Source organism: Rissa tridactyla, chromosome 9, assembly GCF_028500815.1.
Source record: "Rissa tridactyla isolate bRisTri1 chromosome 9, bRisTri1.patW.cur.20221130, whole genome shotgun sequence".
Taxonomy (NCBI): Eukaryota; Metazoa; Chordata; class Aves; order Charadriiformes; family Laridae; genus Rissa; species Rissa tridactyla.
Window position 1 is genome coordinate 34,419,763 of NC_071474.1, and position 25,762 is coordinate 34,445,524.

Genomic DNA, 25,762 nt, shown 5'->3' on the forward strand with positions numbered 1-25,762 from the left:
AGAGGAGCAACCGCTCCACCTCACTCTGACTCTCCTCCCTGGTCCATTAGTTTCCAGCTGGGAGACTCTGCTGAAGAATCGCACCCTTTGGCACCATGTGCCCAAACAGGCAGACGCTCCTCCTGCAGATGCTTCCCTGAAGAAATGTTATTTGCACCAGTATCAGATGTATTAATAATATAGGGGAAAAAAAACACATTGGGCCAAATTCCTCCACTGTGGAGTTTCATTTAAGTTGATGATGTTTCAACAGGGATGAATTTGGTCCAAAGAACACATGTAATTAAAATATGGAGGCCCCAGGCTGTTGCTAGACTGATCGATGGCCTACTTGTTTCTCTTCAGCTGCCTAAACGACACCAAAATTGAGCTGCCAATAACAAGCTGTCGACCCACTTTGCTGCTGCAAAGTCAGAATTCAACATCATGCAGACACAGATCCTGGGTTTCTGTTGCGTGAAAAGGGGCCAAGCGGTTTTGGCAGAAGATAAACCCCCTTGCGTTCTAACACTCCTCACCGAGGTGGGAGGCTAGGTGCGGCTAGGTTTAAATTCTGAGTGATGCCCAATTCAGCACTATCAGTCCAATCGCGTTTAACATATATTAAACTATTACGATTTGGATACACTAATAGTGGACTGCACCTTCAGTCTAGTCGTGCTGCTGAACTAGCACGGTCACTCTCAAGTCTTTGGTCGCGTTCAGTGAGAAACCAAAATGACTAGCTACTTAAAAACAAAGTGCAGTTTATTTAAACAACAGATATACAGGTTCTTCAGATTGCTGGTGATAAATACACTGTCCACAAAGCACATGCAAATAAAGATATTGTTAAGTATACAAAATGCACGACAAAGTTATAAACAATACAGCCTGGCTATAAATATAGGATAGAGATTCTCTAGAGAAATTTCTAAGTTCCCCGAGGAAACACTTGGTATCATCTAAGTCTTACCCAAAGGCGTCCCTATGGGGGGGAAGAAAGGCTCAGCCCCTCGACTGATCCCGGAAATCAGTGATGTAATTCTTTGCGATGGTGTCTTCCCTGGGTATCCCCCCTCTCTCGGGCTATTTTTATACTATTTATTTGTAATCTTCAAGGTGGAGTTTGAGTGACTTTAGTCATACATACTTTTATTACGATTGGTGTAAAATTCTCTCACTTCACAATTAAAGGTATAGTTTACGAGAAATTCAGGGCGCAGACTCAAGAAGGACTGGTCACACATTGGAGGCGGGTAGCTTTCGGGATGGAGGTGTGTTTTGGTATTATAATGACATTATAATGAGCAAAGTTTGCACAAAGGACAGCATTTCATCAAAATGTAATGAAATGTTGGCTCAGGTAGCGTGTAGGCTGCTTATCTGTTCCGTGGTACCATCTCGTTCCCATATCTGCTATTCGTCACAAGGGAAGGCCACGGAACGAGCGTGTTCCGTTCCATCCCTCATGTAGTTTCCCAAACAACCTTATACAGGGAATCGCAGACGTTGCATTCTTCGTGTGCCAGCTGCGGCTGTATTCTACCTCAGAAGCCTCTTGATTTTATGACTTTCCTTAATGTGTGAACAATGCTGTACTTTTGTATTCTTGGCCAATTTAGTAATTATTCCACAGTTTCTCACTACCACGTGAGCAGAAGGAGGATAAACTTCAGTAGACAGGAGAGACGCAGTGATACACTCTAGGAGTGACTTCTTTGTATTTTACCATGGTTAACTTGAATTTACACTGTGCCTTTACCACGCTTGCTGACTTTAAAGCAAAGCAATGCTCCTCTCGTTAGAGTGGTCTTCTAGCAAACTAAGCTTTTTAAACTTGGTGACACTTTTCCCTTTGTATATTTAAAAAATAAACAAAACAGCAGGACAGATACTTGGAAGACAGATATCCCACAAGGGTTTCTCCATCTTTATTCCATAGTTCAATTCTACAGGGTCTGGGATCGGGAGGACAGGAAGAGGTGAGGAGGTAGGATCCCTTGTTACTGTGAAGAAGGGAGAATACAGTGCTCTTAACTGCAATTAAGTAGTAATTAAGAAACCACTCAGCCATAACTAAGTGCAGTGGAAGCAGTTCTGAGCCTGTGCTTGCATGACAAACCATCACATTCACTCTTTCTGCTGAAATATTTGGGGCTGAACTTGGGAGTTTGAAGACTTGTTCCATGTGGTGACATAGAAAAGGAGGTTTTTGCCAACCTCCCATTCCCCTCCACCACCATACATTTTGATTTTTGCTATTTTCAGGAGACAGGTGAGAAAGTTAGTATTCACTTGCATTTACCTTAAGCCAAAAATGAAACATTTGTCTTGGACGGAAAAAAAGACCTGCAATATTGAGCTCAATAGCACTGTCTGGAAAATGTTTTTGTGTGTAGAATCAATATCTATTTGATAATGGAACCAGAAATAAACAGCAGAGTTGGGACAGCATCTGAGGAAGGTCAACGGAGAGGATAACATTAAAATATGCTCCATTTTCTGAATAAAGTTAACTTATAAAATCAAGACCTTAAGGACTAAGCAACAGCTAAAAGGTGAAGTGAAAAGACAATGCATCATACTTATTTACCTTAACTGCTCACCAAACCTCTGTCTGAACAGAGCATAACTGCGGTTCTTAAGGAAAATAAATGTTAACAGGGGGGAAAAGAGCCTGATCCAGTACCTTGCGCAGAGTTTTTAATGACCCTGCTTCACTTGCTTCTCTGCTCCTTTCCATATTGATGGTTGCAACCCTTCAACAAGCTCTGTGCAGACGGATCAGTGCAGCCTCTCTCTGCAAAGTGCCTTTGATCCTGCAAAGCTTCGAGCATCTCCTTAAAAGCTGGATTGCCCTTCTTGGCCCAATTATCAGCTCGCTGTACCTAGACTTGTGCAAGGATAACAAAAGGCTCTTTGCAAATACTTTGGACATCATATTTCATCACAGTGAGAACCTCGAGGTTGCTTTTAGGATTTTGAAACTCCTCATTTTTCTGTTTTGCATAGTTTTACCCTAAAGTTCTATGTAAATAAGCTTGCTCCTCCCCTTAAATTCTTACATGTATCATTATATATTAGTTATGAGTTATATATTAGATATATATATTAGTTATAAATAAATGAAAAGCCAAAGACAAAATGTTTTCCCGAAGTTCTATGACAACACAACACATGTTGTTCCTCTTGTAATGGCTATTGATGTTATCGAGCCACTTTTTAATGTGAGTTCCATTTGAACATACATTTATTGACATGCTTTCATTTTTTTCTAATGTAATGTGCTTTCCCACATTTTTAGGTTTCCAGGCTAGAATCTGATCCCTATAACTGTATTAACGGGTACCTTGGTCCTGCTGGAATGAAAAGGACTATGAGAAGAACAAAGTATTGTGTGATACAGTAACAGTGACCACAATTCAGGCTCCTGCAATGAAAACGTTATATTAATTTCTTTAATATTATAAATTAATTGCTTTAACTCCTTATACTCCTTAGTCAATGGCAACAAATTATTTTTCTTTACTTACTTTGAGAGGGAAAGATGCGAAATCTTTCTTCTTACCTTCCTGACATGTAATTACTTCTAAGTATACTCCTCCTTTTCACTATGAATATATGTATCATTTAAAAAACATAAATATTGTAAATTAAATCTCAGTTTCCATCACCTCCTGAAATTCATAGATCAACCACTGAAATTTATGAAAGAAACTCTGAACAAGCTCATGCCTTATATGAGGGGAAAGAAAAATAATTTGCAGTGCACCTTTTAGCTACAGTACCGCAAAAACTTTCCAAATTATCTGGGCCTCATATCAAGAAATCATTTAAGAATTTACTCAATTATAATCACTCAAGGTTTCATAGCTTACCGTTAATAACACATGAAAATCCTGTGTTGGATTGGGGCCTCCCAAAAATACCCAGCCCAGAGAACCACATAATATAATCCTCCCAAAAAAATTTGCCAAGCTCAAAACTCATCGGAGGTTTTCCTCTCACTGCAAAGGGATTGCAAGATTTCCCACCACTGGGACTCCCACCAATTTCCACTCCTCAGTGTAATTCAGGTAATCCTAGCAGAATTCTTTCTTTCATAGAAGAAAACGCCAGATGTGTGGCATCCGAAGAAAGCACAAACCCCAGGGCCAGCAGCCCCCGCAGGGACAGGGCTACCTTTGGCCACAGCAGTTCTACCTGTGGTTTCCTGATCTGTGTCAAGAATAAAGAGATTTTCAAATAAATACTTGTCTTGTTTACTGACCTCAGAAAGGCTAAAGCTTCTTTCTCTATTTCTATACTATGAAAGCTTAATATTTCCTGAAACTATTTAGATGCAGAGACATCGTGTCCATTCTCAGCATGTTTTTGTTTTCTCTTAAAGGTGAGGATGCCTTTTGATTGTGCATAGTGCCCTAAATAGGTAATTTGATTTTGGAAAATAGCCCATTCTTGTCTCTGTTAACTTTCAAACTTTGCCTCTGTAGGCACCGTGAATGCTCCTCTGCATTCCTCCTAGCTATTCACCCATCACCCAAACACGAGCAGCACTGCTCACCCCGCAGCAACAGAGCCACGGCTGCCGGCAGCACAGCAGGGATGCTCTCCCCTACACTAGTAATCCTTCAAACATAAACTGCCCTTCTGTGCCTTCTTTCCAAAAATTATTTTGGCTCTCACTGCGTTACCACTTCTGGCCGACCTAGAACAAGTCTAGTTCTGTAAATCCCCACTCTTCAAAAACCATGAGTAGATCTAATCCCTTACCAACACCCATTTCCAAGACTTTTTGACTTTGATACTATAGGCAGGATATAGCAATCAGTTTTTCACCTCATGTAGTTCTCAGAAGACGAATGATTTCTGCATCTTTCCCCCGGGGGAACACTTACCTTCTGACCACAGGCAGTCCCAGAAGTAATACAGTGGATTACTCCTGCAGGAGCTCTTGACTTCCGCTGAGGAAACTCTTTGGTGTGCCATGCTGAACCCCAGGAATTTTGTTTAGAGATAATCCAGATGATTTTTGGGATCACCCAGATGATGTTTTAGTGTTATCACCATTTTTTACCCCCTCTTTTCCAAGTTTACCTTTCTTCTGCTTACCCTAAAAAAATCTTCCTTTTTGCACAAAGCAGCCAACGGAGTTCATTAAAAGCATCCTGCTCCACAAGCAAATTAATATCCAGGAGCCTCTCCAAAAAAGATAAACCAGAATGGCAGTTTGGTTCCCTCTCCACCCCTCATGCCAAAAAAATTCAGATATACGTCCTCATTTGAGCTGGTTCTACACTGTAACTGATACAGCTCTCCAACAAAAGCTGTGGGACACACATAGAAAAGCTCCTAAAAAGTTACCAGTACACTGCATGTAATCCCCTTGTTGTGAAAAGATAAAATATTAAGTGTTATTGATATCTACCTTTGGTATGTAAATATGATATTGCCCACTAACATCAGAACAGCCATTTATTTACATGCATTATCTAAAATTTGAAGGAGAAAGCCATTCTCATTTACAAATGTGCAAAATCTCTTTTCCCCCATCAGAATGGAAAGTGCTTATATTTTCACATATAATCACCTTATTTTTCAGTTTCTCCTCCTCACTGCCTGCATTTTCCATTACATTTTAATAGGCCAAGTGAAGTCTGTGCATAAAACACTGATCTTCTTTCTGAAGAAGCCAGGACAGAAGAGTACGTATTTCCATGCATATGCAATCCTGCAAGCAAACACAGAAAACACGTAAAGCAGACAGGCAGTTTAGCAAGAAGATTTAATCGGAACTGAAATTAAGACCAGGCCCCTCATCACACTTCCCTTGGTGGGAAGGACTGCACTCACAGCTATTCTGAAGAGCAGGAATGGAAAAGCCCCTAAAATTCAAAGCCATGGTGTGAGTTTTTCCTCAGTATATCACAGGTCACGAATATATTGAGAAACTAACTTTGTGTTGCACTGAGCTGGATGAATTTTGTGCTGCTTAACTCATAGGCACCCCACAGAGCCCAGGTAAGAATGGATTTTTAATTTAACATCAGGGACTTCATTCAAAAATCTAGTTTTAACAAGAATTTGAACAAAATTACAGTAAGGAAATTCAATATTAATAAGAAAAATTCAATATTGATAAGAAATGAGTAAAGAAGAATAAATCAAAATAAGACATTCTCTGTACCCACACTCTCATCATCAGGAAGTTGCAGAGAATGTATACAAGCTATATTTTGTGCTTCATTGCTTAACATTTCACCAACTTGAAAATCACAGATTTATCGCTAATACCTTGCCTAAATGGAGACAGTTTGGCAAATACTCCCTCCCACATCAATATTAGGAACATCCAAAAGATCCACATTGTCCTTGCCTTGCACCTACTCTTTTTCCATACAGCTTCCATATAGTTTCCATACTGCTCTCATTGCAAACACAGCAACCTGGTTACGCTCCCCCGCAACGCAGCATTCAGGCAGCAGAGTTGCACCAGACTGCACTATAGCTTTACATTTAAAAACTGCCTAATACTCATGGTCTTAAAGAATTCCTATAGGGCAATTCCAGGCTGAGTACCACTTTAAGCATTTTGGCACCAACTTCTGTTTGGATACTGCTTTTGTCAGTAACAGCTTGAACACTTTGAGCAATTGCTTAAATGACTTGTAAACTAAACGGCCTTTAATATTTTTCTTCATCGTTATAACTGGAGAAGCCTGTAACTGTGGCCTCAATAAAACAATTAATACTTGTCCTTCTTGGTAATCTAAAAACTATTTTTCTGATTTAAACTCCAAATTTTTAATTCCCAGAGACACATCCAAAACTCCCACAATTGCAAATCAGATTCACACTCGTGACGAGATTTCTTCCATGAAATAATACTCTTAATACTCATTACTTTTTAGGTGATCAAATTAGAGTGAAATCCTTAAATCTGTGCAGAAAATCTCCAGGTTATGGTGCTGTACAGTGGGGTCAGTCTAAGAAATTCAGAGGCTAAGTCCAACCAGAGGAAGTCTCCTTGAATCAACCATGACATGGAAGTTGTTTCTCATTAATTAGGAGCCCAAACCAATAGGACTTCCAAGGAGCTTTCAAACCTTCCTCGTGAGACCACAGCTGAAGATTTTTCCTGCTCTGAGCATTACATATAACAATACTGGAAGGTACTTCACAGTGGGAGGAACAAACTCCTGCAGAGACCTGCCCTAGAAGGATGAGCATGGTCACGCCCATGGGTCACCTCAACATTTTTGCAAACCTCCATCCTTTCCTCAGCTGTGGTCTGACTGCTGGGAAGGTTGAGTGGTATCAGCTGCTTCCTCTCCTTTGCTGCTCTTGGTGCTTGCCTTCATGCTCACACACAGCCTCAGCTGTGCGGGAGGATGGAAGAAACTAATTTCATTCACCATTTTCTGCTTGTTTACTCAACTCTCCCAGTCCCCTGACCAAACGGCTACCCACCCACTGGGAAATTACACAAGCCTGGACAAACCAAATGCTGAATATTACTGTTGTCATGATAGTTCTGTAATCCCCAAATAAAGCAAAAGACAAAGAGGAATGTGAATCAGTGTGATTACAGCAAGAAAAACTGCAGTGCCACCTGCATTAAAACTTAGGACTGTAAATGTCTTGTAATAAAGCTGTAGCAGACCCAATACACACAAGCACAATAATTCTTCACCTCAGACAGAGGTGTGAGCACATCCTGTCTCCTGAAGATTGTATAATTTCTAGTGATATCAGGGATATTTTAATTCAGGGATTTCAACACAGTGTGGCGATCAGTCCTCATATATTGGCTTACAGAGAACCACACTGCACTCTCTGGACGCCCACATGCTAGTCCCATGCACTGTGATGTGCTCCAAGGGAGGCTGGAGGTGCCCCATTAAATGTCTACTTTCTCTAAAGTCCTTTATCTGCTGAATACAGGCTTTGGTTTCTTCTTGTGGAATAAACATAAGCAGGTGGATACTTCCTAGGTTGCATTTGTTATATAAAAATATTCAATAAATCTGTCCAAAAGCCATTTTAATGCAATGGCATTGCCTGTGATCAGTGACCTGTACTTTATGTTTAATAGCTGGGCTCGCGCGGTGAATGGTTAGCAAAGGGAAGCAGAATTTTGTTGGCTTCCCTTCTGAACATTCAAACACCACCAGTGCAAATAGCCAGGCATAACATTTTAAGTTTAACTTGCACAATTTTTGTATATGCAACATTAAAACTTCCATTTTCTGTTCCAGGAAAGGTTTTTTGTAACTCAACTCACACGAAAGAAGAATAAGAATAAACAGAATCTGTTAATTTATTTACTTCAAGATGAGACTTTTTGGATATTAGTTTGCAGTTATGTTCCCTGTTCCATTAAGTTCACAAATACTATTCATTTGAAACAAAGCAGTAATAAAGTTTATGTACACAAAAAGAATGAGAGCAGGTGTGAGTCTGAGCTTTCTCCCACTCTTCTTTGTTAACTTTTGTTACATCTCAGAGTAGTAATTAATTATTGAAACACCAGCTTTATATGGTTGAGCAATGGACAGAGCAAGTAAATGGTCAGCATGTCTTTCGAATTTGGCACTGGAAAGCAGAAGCGTGTAGTCACTACAGATGGGAAATGAGAACAAAAAATAGCAACACAGAGTATTAACAAGTTATATCATTGCACAAAACAAGAAATTTATTGAGGATGGTCAAGGAACCCTAAACAGTAAGTCAGAGCTTACACATCAGCAATATTCTGTGGGTGCATTTCCATCACAGGAAACTCTAAGCATATGCTTTGCCTTACAACTCCTGAAACCTGAATGGGGCTTCCTACAGCTGGGTATAGTAAGGCCTGAGAGTTTGCAGAACAGCCTAATACATGAAAAGCATGAAAAGTCAATTAGAGCTATACCACGTGCCTTAATATAAAGTGAAGAACTTCAGCTTTGATGAATAAAACTCCACATTCATAGCAAAACAAGGGTTTCCAGTCTCACGTAAACAGCAGAGGGAAATTAAAGCTTGCAGCCCTCTTTGGGGTTAATTCAGCTGCAGTGATGCTACCAAAATAAACATATAAGCCAGCATCGGCTAACTTGCCAGCACAGCTCACAGACGGAGCAGTTTTACTGAGTCCAGAGCTGCATATTTCAATTTTACATAGCTGGAACTATATTTAGGAAAGATGCTGTTTCCACTTACCCTCAAGGAGAAGCAACATCAATGAGACACGAAAAAGCCCTGTGAGTCTTACTGCTTCTTCTGTGGTTGTTTTAAAGACACAGCTCTTCTGGTCTCCTGCAGTTATCATTCACCAGGTGAAGTTCCACAGCCCCTTGCTCACCTGCCTTTCAGCACTTAAACAAACATCAATAAATAAAGTCTCAGGAAAAGCGTCAAGATGCCAGACTGTTTCCAAGATACGGCAATTTAACGAGATTGTAACAAGTGCCATATTTTTTCTCCCTGAAAGAGACCCCCAAATAAGCATCCCAAGCAAAATAAAGTCCTGATAGACACAGTCCACAAAAGAGTCCCAGCACATTTTGTGCAAATTCCAGTAATTCAGCGCCGGACAGCCCTGCTGCTGATTGATGCACAAACCCCCCCTGGCTTGTTCCACTGCATGAGACATTCCTCCAGCCTTTTTGCCTTCCCCAGAGCACAGCCCTCAAGCGAACAGAGGATATCTGCAATCCCAACGTGGGACAGGATGGAAGAAAGGCCTTTGGCCTCTTGGGATTCACAGGTCAATACTAAACACTTTCATTTCCACTTAGAAGCCCGCAGGCAGCCAGGACGTAGTACATGGTAGCGGCAGAGTTTGTTAGCAGCTGGGCACTCATTTACCAAGCGGCTGCTGACCCACACAGCTGATTTATATTCCCAATAGACTGATGGGGTTATCACAAATAAATTAACTTAAAAGAGATGCAGGCAGGAATTAAGTGGTGAGATTCTTCTGGTAAAGAAAAATAGGTTAATTAAAATCAAACAGCTAAATTTTGGAAATCTATATGTAAAACAGGAGCAAAGCAGAGAAAAATAATCAAAATTGCAATTTCATTTATAAACTAGTGGAGAGAAAGCTGGATTTCACTTTTCTAGATTTTAACCAGCAGGATATAAGAGCATGAATTGATGGAAGCCATTATTCTGCACACCTGGGCATCCTTTTTCTGGGAAATAATCCTCCCTCCAAAGAGAGGTGGACTTCGAAATTTATTTGCAAAATGGTTTTAAACGTCTGGAAATCCTGAAGTAAAAGGTACTACAGGAAACCACCACTAGATACCATCATTTAACTATTTAATAGATATTAAAAAAAATTGTTAATGTTGATCTGGCATATAAAAATCCCTATTACACACCCAGGTAGATTAAGTCACCTTCTATAGGGGCTTATTTCCCACCACTGACAAAAGAGAGCAGGCTGGGGAATGACGTGCTAACTATAGGTTTCGGTTAATTGGGTAGATTTAACTAAAGAGCCCAGCTTACTCCAGGGTCCTGGTCCCAGTACCTGATGAGTGTTTCTCTGTGGGAACATGGAATGAGAACTGGATATGAAAGCAAAAATTCCCTGCCAGCGTTCCTCCTCAAATTTCAGATTTTCTGGCATGTGGATAAATGTTAACTGCCAGCCAGAATTTGGCCTTATGTGTATGACCCATAAAATACAGCACTGCTTTCATTTGTAATAAAATACATCTGCTGTTCCTCAGCAGTCTGGAAAAAGCTCACCTTTTAAGTGATATTTCTTATGTAATTTGAGTTCACTGAGCCATTTTTCCTGCCAGTGAAAATAGGCACAGCTCCAGCGCAACTGATGGAGTTCTAACTCAAATTCAGAATGGGACTTGGTACCTTTCAAATATAAACAAATCCAAAGCATGTCATGGATTGAAACATGTCAAATAAAACAAAATTGAACTAAAAATAGTATCTAAGCGAATAACAAATATTTGTCTCATCTTTCCATAAGTCACCAGGTTTTGCCCCTAAAATGTATTCTGTAGCAACACCGCAGATATCTTTCTTCCTACAGAGCAGTGAATTTTGAGAAGTTACTTAAATTTTGTATTAAGCCAGAGTAACAAATGCTGGGTGGAAAAAAGTATGCACATGATACTTTTCCATGGGCAAAACTGCATAGCATCAATAACAAAATATAGTCTGTGATGCTTTACAGTAACAATGTGCACTTATCTACATCTTCATTTGCACTGCTAAAACATGTATTGCTGCGCTAAGCAGCTACTGCATGAAAATTAATTTTCCCCTTTCCTTCCTCCAAATTGTGCTTTAATTTAAATTCTAAAAACTAAGTCACCTCATGTTTTTCTATTAGAAAAACGAAACCCTAAAGCATGCCTGCGATAAAGTCATGTATTATCCGTGCAGGTGCTGGACACACCCTCGCTTCACCTGCATCCATCACACGGCTGGCTTCAGCACAGCCGCTACCCTGAACTAAACAATGCGCTCCTCGCGCCACCACCAGGTTGCGATACAGGGCAGAATTTTAATAAAGGCGACAGATAACAAGATCTTTCTCGTAACGCATCCCTTGAGTCCTACCTCTTCTTCTCTGAACCTGCACCGCTCTTACGTCTATTACAGTTTCCGCTATCTTGGACGATTCCCCAAAACCAACCCAAAATCCAACCCCCAAAAGCGGACGGGCCCCCGCCGTTGTGCCAGCCGGCGGGACGGCACTCAGCCCCTCGCCGGCTGGGCGCCTCACAGGGAGATCTCCGGGGGCACCCTGCCGGGCAGAGGGCTGCGGCGGGGGCAGCCGGGGGCAGGCGGACCCCCACAGGCCGACGGCTCTCCTCAGCCCGGCTGCGGCCACCGCCCTGAGGCGCCAAGAGCGGGAAATCGACAGCGACACGACGTCACCGCACCGGCAGCAACGCCCCGCCTCCCGTGCCTGCGCTCCCGCCGCCGCCTTGAGTGACGGCGCGGGCAGCCAATAGAGAGCGGGCGGGCCGACCGGCATGCTCCCCCCCACAACGGCGGCAGAGCCGGCGCGGAGGAGCGGGGCTGCGCCCCGGTGCATGGAGGCGATGCCCTGCCAGAACCAGCGGCTCGGCCCGCGGCCGCAGGACGAGGAGCCGGCGGCGACGGCGACAGGAGGCGGTGGTGGTTCCCGGCTGATCCGTTTCGCGGAGCCCAGCGAGGACAGCGGCTGCCCCAGCCCGGATAGCAGCAGCAGCAGCAGCAACGGGGTGGTGGCGGCGGCGGCGGTAACGCCGATCCCCGCAGGGATCGGGCCTCAGCTGAAGCTGCTGCCCATGAACGACCAGCTCCGGGAGCTCCAGACGATCATCAGGGACAAGTGAGCTGGGGGAGGGGGCGGGGGGAGGCCGCGCGGCAGCGGGAAGCGTGGCCTGAGGAGGAGCCGGGGTGGGGCGGGAGTCTGAGGGGACATCGCGGCCCCCCCTTGTCCCCTCAGGGAGCCGCGGGTCCGCCAAGCACCGCTGTGAGCCGGCCTCCAGCGTCGGCTACCGTGCTCGGCGCAGCACGGTAGCCGGCGCTGGAGGCCGGGATGCGGCGTCTGCCCTCTGGGTGCAGCCATTTCTGGTGACGCGAGGCCGGCGGGAAGGGGAGGGGAAGGTGGCGGCCGCCGCCTCGCCTCAGCGACGTGGGGAGGCGGCGGGGGGGTTCGATATCCGGCTCCTCCTCAGGGCCCGACCGTGATAAAGACGCTAGTTCGGCGGCTTGTAAAACCCCTTAGAGGTTTTTGCGCTCCTCTGGTGTGAAGTGAGGTGGATTTTTTTGCGTACCTCCGCATCACGGACGGGTCGGAGTTTGATTGCCACATCATCACAGGATCGTCTAGGTTGGAAGGGACCTTTAAGGTCCAGCCATCAACCTAACGCTGCCAAGTCCACGACTAAACCGTATTCCTCAGCACCACATATACACGTCTTTTAAATACCTCCAGGGATGGTGATTCCACCACTGCAGCCCGTTCCAATGCTTGACAACACTTTTTGTGAAGAAATTTTTCCTAATATCCATCCAAAACGTCCCCTGACACAACTTCAGGCCATTTCCTCTTGTCCTATCCCCTGTTACTTGGGAGAAAAGACTGACCCCCACCCGGCTACACCCTCGTTTCAGGGAGTTGTAGAGAGCGGTAAGGTCTCCCCTTGTCATCATTGTGCAAAGGAGTATAAAAGCCTTGAGAAAGGAACCTGTAAGTTTATTGTCACACCACTGTGCCCCAGGTCTCAGTACCACTGTCTGGATATCGTATACCAGAATATTGTACACAGGATGGGGTGGATTGAGACAACACGGGTATAGGAGCACAGACTGGATTTAAAGGTTGGCAAAGGACAGGTGGTAGGTTTGGGAATAAATGGCAGGGAAGTCACACGAGTTTGCTGAAGATTGGGAGTACCATGTTAAGGAAAACGTAAGAGCCGAGTCTTTGTGCTCTGTATTAGTGTGGGGGGGGTGTTAAGGATTTTGGGACAAGGACGACCAGAAGAAAACAAGATCGCAAGGGCAACCCGAGAGAGCTAGAAATAAGAAAAAGATTGTAGAAAAGTGGGACAAGCTGAAATGAAAGTGAACTGGAATTAGATGTTTGAGGAACAGGGACTGGAACAAATTAGGCAAAAAGAATAGTTTTGGAACAAAAAGTTGGGGATAGCATAGAGATTAGACCATGGTGGTGGCTGGGAGGAACGGGAGAGAGTATTAAGGAGGGAGGCAGACAAGGAAAGAACAGTTTGTTTACTTAGGGCACATTACCTGAAAGGATATTGCCTTTTTTGAAGGCTTTATTTTCCATTGTTTTCACTTTATGTCACATAAGTGTCCTTGTGAGACATTAAGGTGTTATTCCAGTTTTACAAATCTTAAGCCAAAGTGCAGAAATCCATGCAAAATTGTGCCCCACTGCTGAACATCCAATGTGAGATACTTAAGGCTGAATGTTTTATTATGCCTTACATAGCACCTCACATGTTGAAAGCATACCTCCCACTGATCACATTTGTAGCTTTAATTGTTCAGCACTTGGAAGGTGATATTATAAGGTATTAAATTTATCACGCAACATAATGATGTAAATAAGTAGCAGCCATCTATTAAAAGTACAGTTTGCCTACTGTGATGCAAGAACCACCAGCAGACCCAGAGGTGTGAAATCGTTTATCGCTAGTGTGATCAGGTTCTGAATAAAACCTCTTACTGCGATGCATTGGCTTTCTAACATCTGTAATAGCTAACATGTAGCACAGGCAGTTCTTCCCCTTGTTTCATATCTGTCCATCTGTGTAGTCTATGTTTTAGTATTTCCTAGTTCTTGAGTGCTTAACTTTTAGCTAATAATGCTGATATATTTTTATGCAAAACTAATGAGAGTTTCTCAAAGACAATACCTGTATTAATTTTATTAGCTTACATGAGCCTTGTTACCTTAAACTAGGGGTGTTTTTTTAATCTTCAAAACATCATGGAGGAACATTATCTCATTGCATGCAGGAGCACACAGAGATAGTGCAGCCTGGATGTAAGGAGGGCAATTGTGGCAAGACCACACAAAAGACCTCTGCAGGTGAGAGTGCATGCCTGGCAGTTTGCCTGTGAGGGGAAGGGAATTTGTAAGCGGGCTAAGCAGAGAGAGAGAGAGGAAATCAAAACTAGGCTTAGTGATGGCCTATAAAAGGTTTTGAGGTTAGTGAAAAGGAAATAGCATATAATTTTGATATCAAAGTGAATATTCGCAATGTGGTTACTGTACCCAGCTAGGTTTTATTATTATTATTTTGTTGTAAGTAGGTTTTGAACTCTTGCAAATATGTTTAATAAGTTTCTGGTTATAGTGAACTTATCCAGAAAACTGCAGCTGATATTTTAACTTTGAAGAGATTTTTTTTAGAGTTGCATCAGATTCATTGCACAAGACTTTGGTAAGGGGAAGTGCAGAATAAGACTTGTAAATAATGAATTACTCATAACAGCTGCAGTGATAGCAAACTGTGCTTTATTCTGAGCATGAGACAGCGCTGGCAGTGGAGGTGTAACGCCAAGCTCCCTTCCTAACCAGTGAGGAAGACTAGACAACAGCCTGCTCAGAAAGGAAGGTGTAGGCTCTGTATGTAAGGACAGTAGGGAAACATTTTTATGTTCTGTCCCAGAAAGTCAGCTGTATCTCAGTAAATAAGAGGCCTCAGACTGGTGTATTTTTGTGCCTGTCATTCAGAAAGGTGTGAAAACGTGCTCAGCTGCAAGGGTGAGAGGATTTCTTATGCACTGGTTAGAAACTGTTGCAGTAATCTTTCCCAGGGCAGGTAGAATCTGCCTTAAGAGACTCCATGACCACTGTAGCATTCAAACCAAGTGCTAGAAGAAACTCCTTAGAAGAAGGATTGTATTCATGAATAAGGATCTATATGGCTAAGAGGAGCTACTAGTCAAAAAATCCAATTTAAACTGACAAAATGCTATGTTCACATACACTGCTTGGGGAAGAGGGAAAAGCTGTGTCATCTACAGAGCAATTAGATACCTATCACTTAATCTTTCTTCCTGGATTAAAACAAGAACAGGTAGCACCAGAGCTGCCTTAACTCAAGGAGGATATTTGGATGACTTAATGCTGCAGAAGATGCATGTTCCGGGTACAGCAATCAACTGAAAAGGTTGTGAAAAGGGCAGATATTAAAAGGCAAGCTACTGGGGAGAAAGAAACAGAAGAAAAGTAGGGAAAACCCAGTCAATTTAGGACTATTACTATGAAGTAAGGAAGGGATAGATACTCCCGGTGCAATGCAAGTTAGAATCAGGCATGCTTACCTGGAGCTAAGAATGGTCAGGCCAGATGCAGGAGACCTCAGGGACTCTATTTTTGTCCGCAGTGTGAGCTGCTCAGAAAAGTGGAAAGCTCTTTCCTTGTTCCTGAGAGGATTCAGAGAAAGAAATCACGACCTTTCAATTGGAATAACAGTCTGGTTTAGAAAAAAAAAAAACACCTTCATGTGGCTGGTCATCGTGTCCTGTGGTGGGTTTCAGAGACAGCTGGCTGAATCAGTAGTGGCCATCTGATAGACTAAAATGACCACATATTTCTTTTGCTTCATTAAAGTTAACAAGAACTAGGCCTGTGTGCCAGAACTGGGGAGATGGATAGATCTCAACTTGACTGTGCGTGGGTTTGCTTGTTTTTCCTCAGGCTTGTTCACTTTTCCATCTAGCGAATGCTTAATGGGTGGGCAGATGCCTTTTACACTGTGTGTTGGATATGAATTTTGAGTCCTCTAATGGGATCTGAACTGATGTGTTTTAAGTATTGAACATTTGGGAACAAACCCAAAGCCTCTTTCTAAGGAGGTTATCATGTCAACGTCATTTCTGGCCTGCACAGATTAGAACCAGGGATCTGGAAGCTGAAATGAGTAGTGCAGCAATTTGTAACGTAGAGCTCTGGTTTCAGTAGAAGCAAAGTCATTAGCTCAGATTGGTAGTTTGGTTTTAACTCCTGATTTAACAATAGATATGATTTAAGTGTAGGTATTTAAAGGTTATTGTGTCTGTTACATGAGATGATCATTCTATTGGATTCTGCTAAGGCTTCTTATTCCCTAGGGAACTGGGTGAACAATATAGAAATGAAGACAGTAAAGTGGCAGGACACGCAGTCCCAACTGCTGTACAGAGCAGGACGATTCAGGAGTGTGTAACTCGCCTGTGATGAGTGAAGGTGACTGCTGCAGGCAGAAGGGTGAGACACCTTTTGCATACCACCTCCCTAGCCCAGGCACTGAAAAAAATTAAGTACTGAAGTGCTGCAGGTAGAACATGGCCTTGTTTCCCAGCAGCATCATCTCCCCCAAGTGGCAGCAGTTTGTCCAGTGCCTTAAGTTTTCTTACAAAGGCCTTTTACAAATTCTTTTTAGGGAAGCGGCCTTTTTTCAATCTTGCCTTCACAGTACCCTGGGTGTCTCTCAAGAAGTTCTTCTGTAAGGTAACTAGAGAAACGGGAATTACTAAAGCGTGTCAGACCATGACCCGCATAACCTACAGCTGTATCAGTGGTTGTAACTAGTACCAAGCTGGAAGAAACCCTGCAGTTAGCTTGTATTACAGTACATTCCCAAAAAACATTTCTTCTCACCTCTTAAGACACGCACATGACTTTAATTGTACATCAGCCATGCTTCCACACCTTCAGAAGCAAAATGAAACTGATTTATATTGCTTAACACAATATTCATGTTGTTAGCCGTGTGCTACAAGTCAGGTTTTAATGCCTCACTTTTTTAGATGTTATCTTGTTACGTGATTAAAAAGGTGAAAAACTTTCTAATCTGCCATTGATCATTACTTTCTATACTTCTGTCTGGTATTTAAGGTGAACAGTTACAGTGTTTTCACATAAGCCTTTTTTTCTGGCCCCTAGCAATTCTCATATGATGTGGGGCTTGAAATCTGGTCACAGCTTTCCAGCTGCCGGTGTACAAGAGGTCTGTCATTTTCAGTATTATTATTATTTATCTCTCATTTTTATGCACCATTGTTTTCTGTTGTCCTCCTCCCCACAAAAAACAGGCATAACTGACTAAGGGTGTTCAGTGAACTGTGCGTAAAAACATCTGTGTCTCTCTGCAAGGACAGAGTACTTAATTTAAAGCCTAGTAATCTGTATTCATAACTCGCAGTATTCACTCTAAGCACGTATTGCTTTGCAGTTCAAACCACAGTCTTGACTTTGTTGGATTTGTCTTACCACCCATTCATGAAATACGGCTAAATTTTCTGAAAGGCCATAGTCTGGTCTGGAAAAACCCGGATGTGCCACTTACACAATTTGCTACTTCCCTTTTTAAAAAATATTTATACACACCACAGATGGAAATACGAATTCCTTCAAAAATCTTAACAAAATCAATTTGTATGATTGTAGGGTTTTGGGGGTTGTTTTTTGCAGTTTTGTGATTGGGGTTTTTTTCTGAGCGTTGCCTTTCTGCTTAATGTCAAAGTAGCAGAAAGTTACGAATATCCTGTCATTACCAAAAGAAGGAAGAAATAAAAAGTGTTTTTATTAATGTATTATTAGCACAAGGAAAGAAATTATATTAGGCTGACACTCTTTTTTAAAATTCAGGCTTTTAACATGGCATACTTAAACAGTACGTAGCAGGAGGAAGCGAGCTTGTTCCATCTTCTGGATGGGCGAAATGCCACACAGTCACACGAAAAGAAGTTACACCCAAGCTAATAAAACAACAGAGAGGTGTCTATAGGAGTACTCATTAATCCCTGCTCATTTTGGTCTTAAATTCACTAATGGAGTCGCACTATGAATGATAAGATAGGCTATATATCCTGCTTATCAGGTGTGTTAACTCAGTCTTAGGGCTTGGGATCTGCATTGTCATTTTTCCATGGTTTCCGATTGACTTAAGAACAGGCAGAGAAAGCTCTCTTGCTTAGAGTTGTAGGGAATGTAGCAGGTTGGTGCGCATCTGAGCTTGTGAGGTGTTTCGTAGCTGAGCTGGAATGGTAGTACAATGGAGAACCTACAGAATATCACCCTTATGTTTTCATGCTTTAATTGCTACTGGTACAGCACAGCAATGTTGCCAGTAGTAAGAAGCAAACCCGTGTGTTAGTTCACTGCATCTCTATCTTTGCCACCAAGCAGGAAACCTGTGAAACAGAATCTCTATGGCATAAATTTTGTATATGGTAGGAGACTTTTCTCTGAACTGCCTTTAGAATATATTGTCCTTGAATTAATATTATATTTAAGCAGTGTTCCTAAAATTATTCCCCAATTTAAAATATAAATTATTACCTTTTTCAGGAAATCCAGTAGAGGAGACTTCGTATTCTCTGCTGATCGTTTGGTAGGTGAAGAATTTCTTCTTCTTGGTATTGTACTTTGCAACCCTTCCATAAAATGGGTCTTTCAGGCTAGAATAATGGTGGTGTGAGAGCAACTTTTCTACACAAAGGAAATTGCTGTTCGACAGCAACCGTCTGTATCGGGACATACGTGCTCTGTTACAGACTGCTTTCATCTCAAAGAGTTACGGAAACTATGTCATTATCAAACACAACTACTTCAGGACAGAGAGTAGTATTAATAAGAGAATACTGTTCAAAAACAGATACACAGAGGCTAGAGATAATTCCATTTTACTTTGAAACAGTACTTTTGATCTTGTGAACAGAGCTGTACAATTTCTTACAGTCTAGATGTTAACAATTGCTTGCATGCAAAGTGCCTCCTGGCACTTGTTGTGTATTAGATTAGTAGCTCTGGGTGCATCCACACTGGGAGCTTGGTTTTAGCCATACTTGAAGTTTTCACACATTTTAGTAAGTCATAACAAAGGCTGTTGGAAATGCAACATTTATCTCATTTAAATTACATGCTTAAAGAAAACCACAGCACTCGTGCCCACACATATACTTCCTTGTATTCATGAGGGTATTTGCTGTTTGCAAATCCACATTCATTTACACGGAATTCAATTACCAGCACCATTTGCTAGAGCAGGCAGGTTTCCTGTGATAAAACCAATCTTAATCCCTGCCTGATCCAGGCTTGCTCAGGGCTTAGATATGACCACAACCTAAGATTGTGATTGCAGTGCTTTTTATCTTTGCAGCTTTTCCGCTTTCCTGCTTCTTTTCCCTTCTTGAGGATGTTTCTTGCATTCTCATTCACCAGGAACTGTCCATGCCCAAGCCAACAAATCCCATCACTTGTGGATGAAGTGACTGACTGGAGTGCCTTCTTTCCCAATAGTACTTCATAACAGACAGGCAGAAAGTTGCAGCCCCAACTTCATTCTGTGCCAGCAGTTCTCAGCAGATACCATTTAAATAGACACGTCCTTTACAGTTCATTGGATGAGTAGGAGCAGCCCAGGAAACATCCACCACTTGTGAAAGAAAAGCTCAACTACATGTCATCCTTCCTGGGTTTTGTGGTTTCACGTTCTTCACATGCTTAAATGTGCAAATAAGATTCAGGAAGCCAACAAAGGTCAATGCCACAATCCCACACATTTACAGGGTAAATGCAGTCCAGGGGTCAGGCCCCCTCCCCACCAGTACTCCTTTCACTGGAAGGGTTTCTGGTTAACGTTCTCATTTACCTTGCATTAGGTTCCCATCATATTGCACTCTTTAAGGAGCATTCATTCTTGGCAACTTCTTTGAATTAAAAAGAAACATTATATTCCTAATCTTTATTTTAAAAAAGAGATAAACAATGGCTATTCTAATACGGACAGGAAAACTCTTAGCAGTCTTGACTGTACTTTATTATCATTAATTAGTGTGAAGGACCTCTCCCACCTACCTACTTGGAGGTCCTGCGCCATTCTGTGGGAAGCACTGATTTTTTCCTCCTCGTTGTTAGAAACTGCAGCTTCCAGGCAGTGGGTTAAGTTCAGGTGCTTGTACCAGCATTAAAATGACTAAAAATATCTTCAAAGAGGGTTTGTAAATTTCAGGGACTATTTCTAATTCCTAGTAGAGGGTGCCTGTGTGCCAGGAACTAGGGCAGAACAGAAGAACAGGAAAAAATCTTCCAGTCTGCTCTGCCCTGTTTCTGGAATAAGAAATGTCTGAAGCGAGCAGTATACTTGTTCAGTCCCAGGAGCAATCACCTCATTTCTGCCATCATATAGTGACTTTTGGTTAATGGGTTTCATCTTTGGCTTGGCAGCAGCCTTCCCTGAACAGTTCTGGCCTGTGAATCTTTGGCTGACTAGCAGAGAGAATTTTTACATCTTTAATTACCCAGAGCATCTTTCACGGGCAATCATTCTGGGTTCAGATGAATATGTTTCGGTAACTTTGCCTGGGGTACAGCTGCAGGGCAAGCACCAGGGGAGAGCTGGACGTTTTCTGGCCACTGGAGGGGAGGGATGCGTGGCCTACTAGCTGCCCCTCCAGTGGAGATGTCCCTGCTGGACTGGGCCATCTGTACCGTGGGAAAGCGCAGGTGCTTGGCAGAGCATCCCACCGTCACCACAGCTAGCAGGTGCCAGAAGAAGAAAGCGATAAAGAGATTTCTAGGTCTGATGAGTTGTCTTTGGGCACTCGGTGGTGCATTTACATTGCTGCAGCTCCTGTGGCTCTTCTGGCAGCCCCGCTGCAGTTTAGTCACAGAAATACGGATGTGAAAACAGACCTCAGAGCCTAGCTGATGAGGAACTGAGAGGGTGAATTTACCCTTTTTCTCACTAGTATTTTCTGTCAGCAAAATAAAGTTGCGTTGATGCTTCACTCATTTGTTGAGAAAAATTTGTCTGTGACGCCTATGCCTGCCAGATACAAATAAAGTCAGTTTTATGATTGCTGATGAACCCTTCCTCTTCCCCTAATTTTTTTTGGTAATGCCTTCATTTGATTTGTGGACAAAACAGGCATCACCCCCAAAACGTCTCTAAAGTCAGCCCCTAAAGTGACCCTTTTAGACCTTTCAGGCTGTTAAGTGTGCACCTAGTGCTTGTAAAAAAACCTAACATTTAGTATCTTATCTCCGTAGATAACAGATCCCTTTAAGCTGACTGATCTCTTTCATTCTACAGATCAGACTTGTGGTTGAAGAGGGACTGAATCAACTACCATACACAGAATGTACCGTGACCACTCCAACAGGTATATGGGAAATCACTCCCTCCCTAGGTAGGACTGGAAGTGGAGCTTAACTAATATAAAAAAAAATACAAGAATCACAGAATATCTCAAGTTGCAAGGAGCCCATAAGGATGATTGAGTCCAACTCCCTGTTCCTCACAGGACTACTTAAAATTGAATCATGTGACTAAGCTCACAGTACCAATGATCCTATCGCTCTCATACACGTACCATTGCCCACTTTTTTCTTTCAGTAATCAAGACCACAATGACAGTAGCATTGTAGCGTCGTATTTCAGTTCTATCTCTTCCACCTGCAGCACTGGACTGCATTTCCCTGGCTTCTTAGGGGACATACTGTTTAACTATATTTTGCATAACGTCCTTTGTTTAAACTAGTCACAGAATACCTGAGTTATAAAACACGTACTTGGAAAGGATCACTTCTGTGCCACTTTTTTGACACAACTCGTAAAAAAAAAAAGCACAAGTTCTTTACCAATTACGGTTGTGGCCCTGTTCCCATTGCTTGTTTGAGGGCTGCAGGAGATGTGCAGATTGGTTCTTGCCACCTGTTGAGAGACATGGAGCTCTCGGTTCCATTCACACCAAGGTCACTTAAAATAGCGTCCCCCAAAGGGGCATTAAGGAGGGGCAGAAGGGCGCAATCACTGCCACTGACATCTGGTTTCTTTCCTCCCACAGGACACAAGTATGAAGGAGTCAGATTTGAAAAGGGCAACTGCGGAGTCAGCATAATGAGAAGTGGTAGGCAGTTTCTGGTTGTTAAATGAGCACCAATTAAACGGTTTGGAAATGTGTAACCAACTTCCTTTCAAAAAAGTGCAACCACACTTCTCTACAGCAAAGATTAACCCAAACCTGCCAGTTTTTGTTCTTCCTGAGGTAGCCTTCATCACAGAATGTCAATAGCTTTCATTAACTTTTTAGGAGACAAACAGCTGCAGCACATTTAATCTCGCCTCTTCTCTAGTGGTGGTTAACTGTGAGCAGCCAGGCCAACTGGCCTTGTTTGCCGCTGAGGACGGGTCTTCAAACAAACCTTGCTTGGTGGTGGTAGAGTCTGTGTTATTTTGCCCAATGCTGCAGAACCCTTTGTATCTGCGATGTAAAATCCAGTAGCTCCACAGCCTCCTGCACTGCTTCTGCACTGGGGCATCTCTGGGCAGAGCTCAAAGATGGGCTCCAAACCCCACACATTTGTCTTGACGTTTCCAGCTCTCGCCTTTGAGAGCTGTGTGGGAACAGTCATAACCTGTGAGCTAAGTAACACCGAGTAGACTCGTTTTTCTGTCTAAACAGAGAAAAAAGGAAAATAGCTTCAAGTGGTTTTAACACTTAGAACTGAGAAAAAAAAATCTCCCTTTTAGAACTCTTCACCAACACAGTATTGGGACTGGCTATTTAATTGTAGCATCTTGCAGTTGTGCTGTTTCTTAGCGTGTAACAACTTGTTGTTGATGTTTTTTGCTGCTCTCTTTGAGGAGAGGCAATGGAACAAGGTTTACGAGACTGCTGTAGATCAATCCGCATAGGAAAAATCCTGATACAGAGCGACGAGGAGACTCAAAGAGCAAAAGTGTACTATGCAAAGTTTCCACCAGACATTTACAGGAGAAAAGTTCTTCTCATGTACCCAATACTAAGTAAGTGTCTTTCATCATTATTACAGTTAGACTCCGCTGAACAGTGAGCGCGCTGCCTTTAAAGGAAAATTTCCAAATTTCAGGGGCTTTGGTTAGGTGTTTTGCTTGGTTTAGGTGACAGAGTAGGGAATTTATCAGGGTGTGCCAGAATACACATTAGTCAGCCTGCACCAGCATGAATGCAGAGCAAATCATTTGTGTATGCCTGCATTTGTGAGAAAGGTTGAAGCATTAAAGCTTGATAGAAATCTAATTTTTTAAATTTTGCCATGAGAAAAGATTCAAACAGTATTTTTCTCATGCTATTAAAAGACATTTTTGGATTAATATTATAAATCCTAGAAGTAAATTATTTCTAAATACTATTCATACTACAGCCCCAAAAAAATCTGGTAAGCGTGGTAAGGAGTTTGTCAGGACGAAGTAACTTTTCCAGTCTAAGATTTAATTCTGGGTCTACACATGGAGCTCCTAATTGCCATTTTACTATTTTAGATGAGCTTTCTTGCCTCAGGGCTTCAATAAAATCCACTGACTTCAGGACTTAAAACCTGGCAGAATTGGCTGTTTCAGAGTAGAGAGGATGTTCCTTCATTGGGAAACAAAAGTTTTCTGCAATTAATACGTGCAGAGGTGAGAGTTTTCCAGGGGAAAAGGACAGCCTCATCATTCAGCCCCCTACCAACGTCAACACAGGTACCCTCAGATGGCCTAGGAAAAGTTCTTCTACCAGAGGGAGGAAAAAAATTAAACAAACATCTCACTTTTTCCCCTTTTAGGTACTGGTAATACTGTCATTGAGGCTGTCAAAGTCCTTGTGGAACATGGCGTACAACCAAGTGTCATTATCCTGCTGAGCCTCTTCTCTACACCTCATGGTAAGTTGGGGGGGTGCGAGGGGGCAGAAGAGTGACCCTGGTTACGTTCAGTGGGTCAGAGTTACATTAGTCACATGCTTCGGACAGCAGTGAAGAGCCGTTCCTTTGCAAATAACGACAGCAGCATTGCTTTGCTCAGAAGAGATGGATTTTCTTTTTTTTTTTTTTGGCTGAATGGTAAAAGTGAGAGTGAAGAGCAACGTGTTTGGTGTGGGCAGTGGAGTGGGATAGCAGAAAGGAAAAGGCCTGTTACACCTAATGGCAAAACTGCTGCAAATGGTAAAGAAATCCTAAAAGCAGGAATTTGCAGCGCTGGCAGGTACACAGAATGCGCCAGTGGCTGACAAAGCAATGCCAGGCCAGCTGTTGCTCTGGACGGCAGCCCAGGGATGGTGTTGAGTTGTTCTGCCACCAAAAGTATGCCAGTTCTGTAAGGAGTGTGAGGTAAACTAAGCTACAGAACTGTCCTGGCTGCAGGTTAAAGATCTTATCTTACAAAAGGGGAGCCAAAAAAGGGACATCTGTTTGTGTGAAGTCGGAAAATGGATCTTGTACGTTGTTTGAAAAATTGGCTGTGGCAGAAATCACTATTAAAAAAGTCAACTGAACTGCATAGAGTTATTCCCAGCGGTCTGTAACTGCTTTTGTGATTAGATGGCGAGTATACAAGTATGGTAGAGAAAAGAAAAATCCAAATAAGAAAACTCAAAAAAGGAATCCACTGAATTCAGGAAGTTATTCCTCACAGACAGTCAGCTAAGGCAGAAATGTGAAGCGGAGGTGGAAGAACAGAGCCTGACTTACCTATGGAATTCTGCTAATCATGATTTAACATGTGGTGCTGAAATAGAGCCGCAGTGCTGTAGTCATTGTTGCCTTTGCCCTCTCTCAAAAGGTGCCAAATCCATCATCCAGGAATTCCCAGAGATCACAATTTTAACTACAGAAGTTCATCCTGTTGCACCAACACACTTTGGACAGAAGTATTTTGGAACAGACTGACACACTTGGAACAAACAGAAATGACTATATGATATTACAAGAGGGTTTTTTTTCTACTTTTTATTATTGTTGGTTGAGGGCATGTTTATAAATCTTTTTGGCCAAAGGGGGAAATACTTGACTTAGATTAGTTCTGGGCAGTTACTGCCTGAGCACTGAATCAGGTACAGTAACAGCACGCTCATTACAGAGTCAGGGGTCTCAGTGTTGGGGTTGTACAAATTGCTGCACTTTCTGCTTTAACTTATTTATTCTTCTAGGGCCTGTCTTGTGGCTGCTTGTGAGAGCAAAATAAAACAACTAAATCAGAGGTGTGTACTTCATTTCTAGCGGTAAAGTTCACATCACCCCAGGTCAGCTGGTACAGACACTCCTAATGCTTCCAACCCAATGGGCGCACGGGGAACTGGGTGTCTTCTTAGCAGCCACAGTGAATTTTTGGAAGAATTTTCACTCTTTGGATGGTGGCCAAGAACTAAAGATACAACTCTCTGATTTTTGCTGTGTATTGATTATTTTTTCAAAGAGTAAAACATCCACGGTTGTCTTGCTCAGTGGTACTGAATAAAGAAGCTTCCTATCGCAGTGCCCGTACCCTGGTGAAGAGGG

The 25,762-nt window shown here is 42.5% G+C and overlaps 2 protein-coding genes across 20 annotated transcripts in view; one reads left to right on the plus strand and one right to left on the minus strand.

Moving 5' to 3' along the window:
- Positions 1-11,957: 11,957 nt before the first annotated feature.
- On the plus strand, positions 11,958-25,738 carry UPRT (uracil phosphoribosyltransferase homolog). Of its 2 annotated transcripts, none has more exons than XM_054214067.1 (7): positions 11,958-12,325; positions 18,812-18,854; positions 21,558-21,627; positions 22,312-22,374; positions 23,112-23,273; positions 24,053-24,151; positions 25,414-25,738. In XM_054214067.1, exons 1-7 carry the CDS (start codon positions 11,985-11,987, stop codon positions 25,446-25,448), a joined length of 813 nt encoding a protein of 270 aa, XP_054070042.1. In that variant the 5' UTR covers positions 11,958-11,984; the 3' UTR covers positions 25,449-25,738. The 2 variants fall into 2 exon arrangements, with proteins under 2 accessions (XP_054070042.1, XP_054070041.1); XM_054214066.1 differs by having other exon boundaries at positions 11,961-12,325; positions 25,047-25,738.
- The window catches only part of ZDHHC15 (zinc finger DHHC-type palmitoyltransferase 15), a 241,948-nt gene continuing 234,817 nt past the window's right edge, over positions 18,632-25,762 (minus strand). For 10 of the 18 annotated variants that reach the window (XR_008468405.1, XR_008468404.1, XR_008468403.1 and 7 more), the window contains one exon: positions 18,634-22,921. The gene's annotated coding sequence lies outside the window, so the exon portion shown is untranslated. Of the gene's footprint in view, positions 22,922-25,762 lie in introns of all 18 variants that reach the window. The other 8 variants (XR_008468398.1, XR_008468400.1, XR_008468394.1 and 5 more) reach the window with 7 other exon arrangements.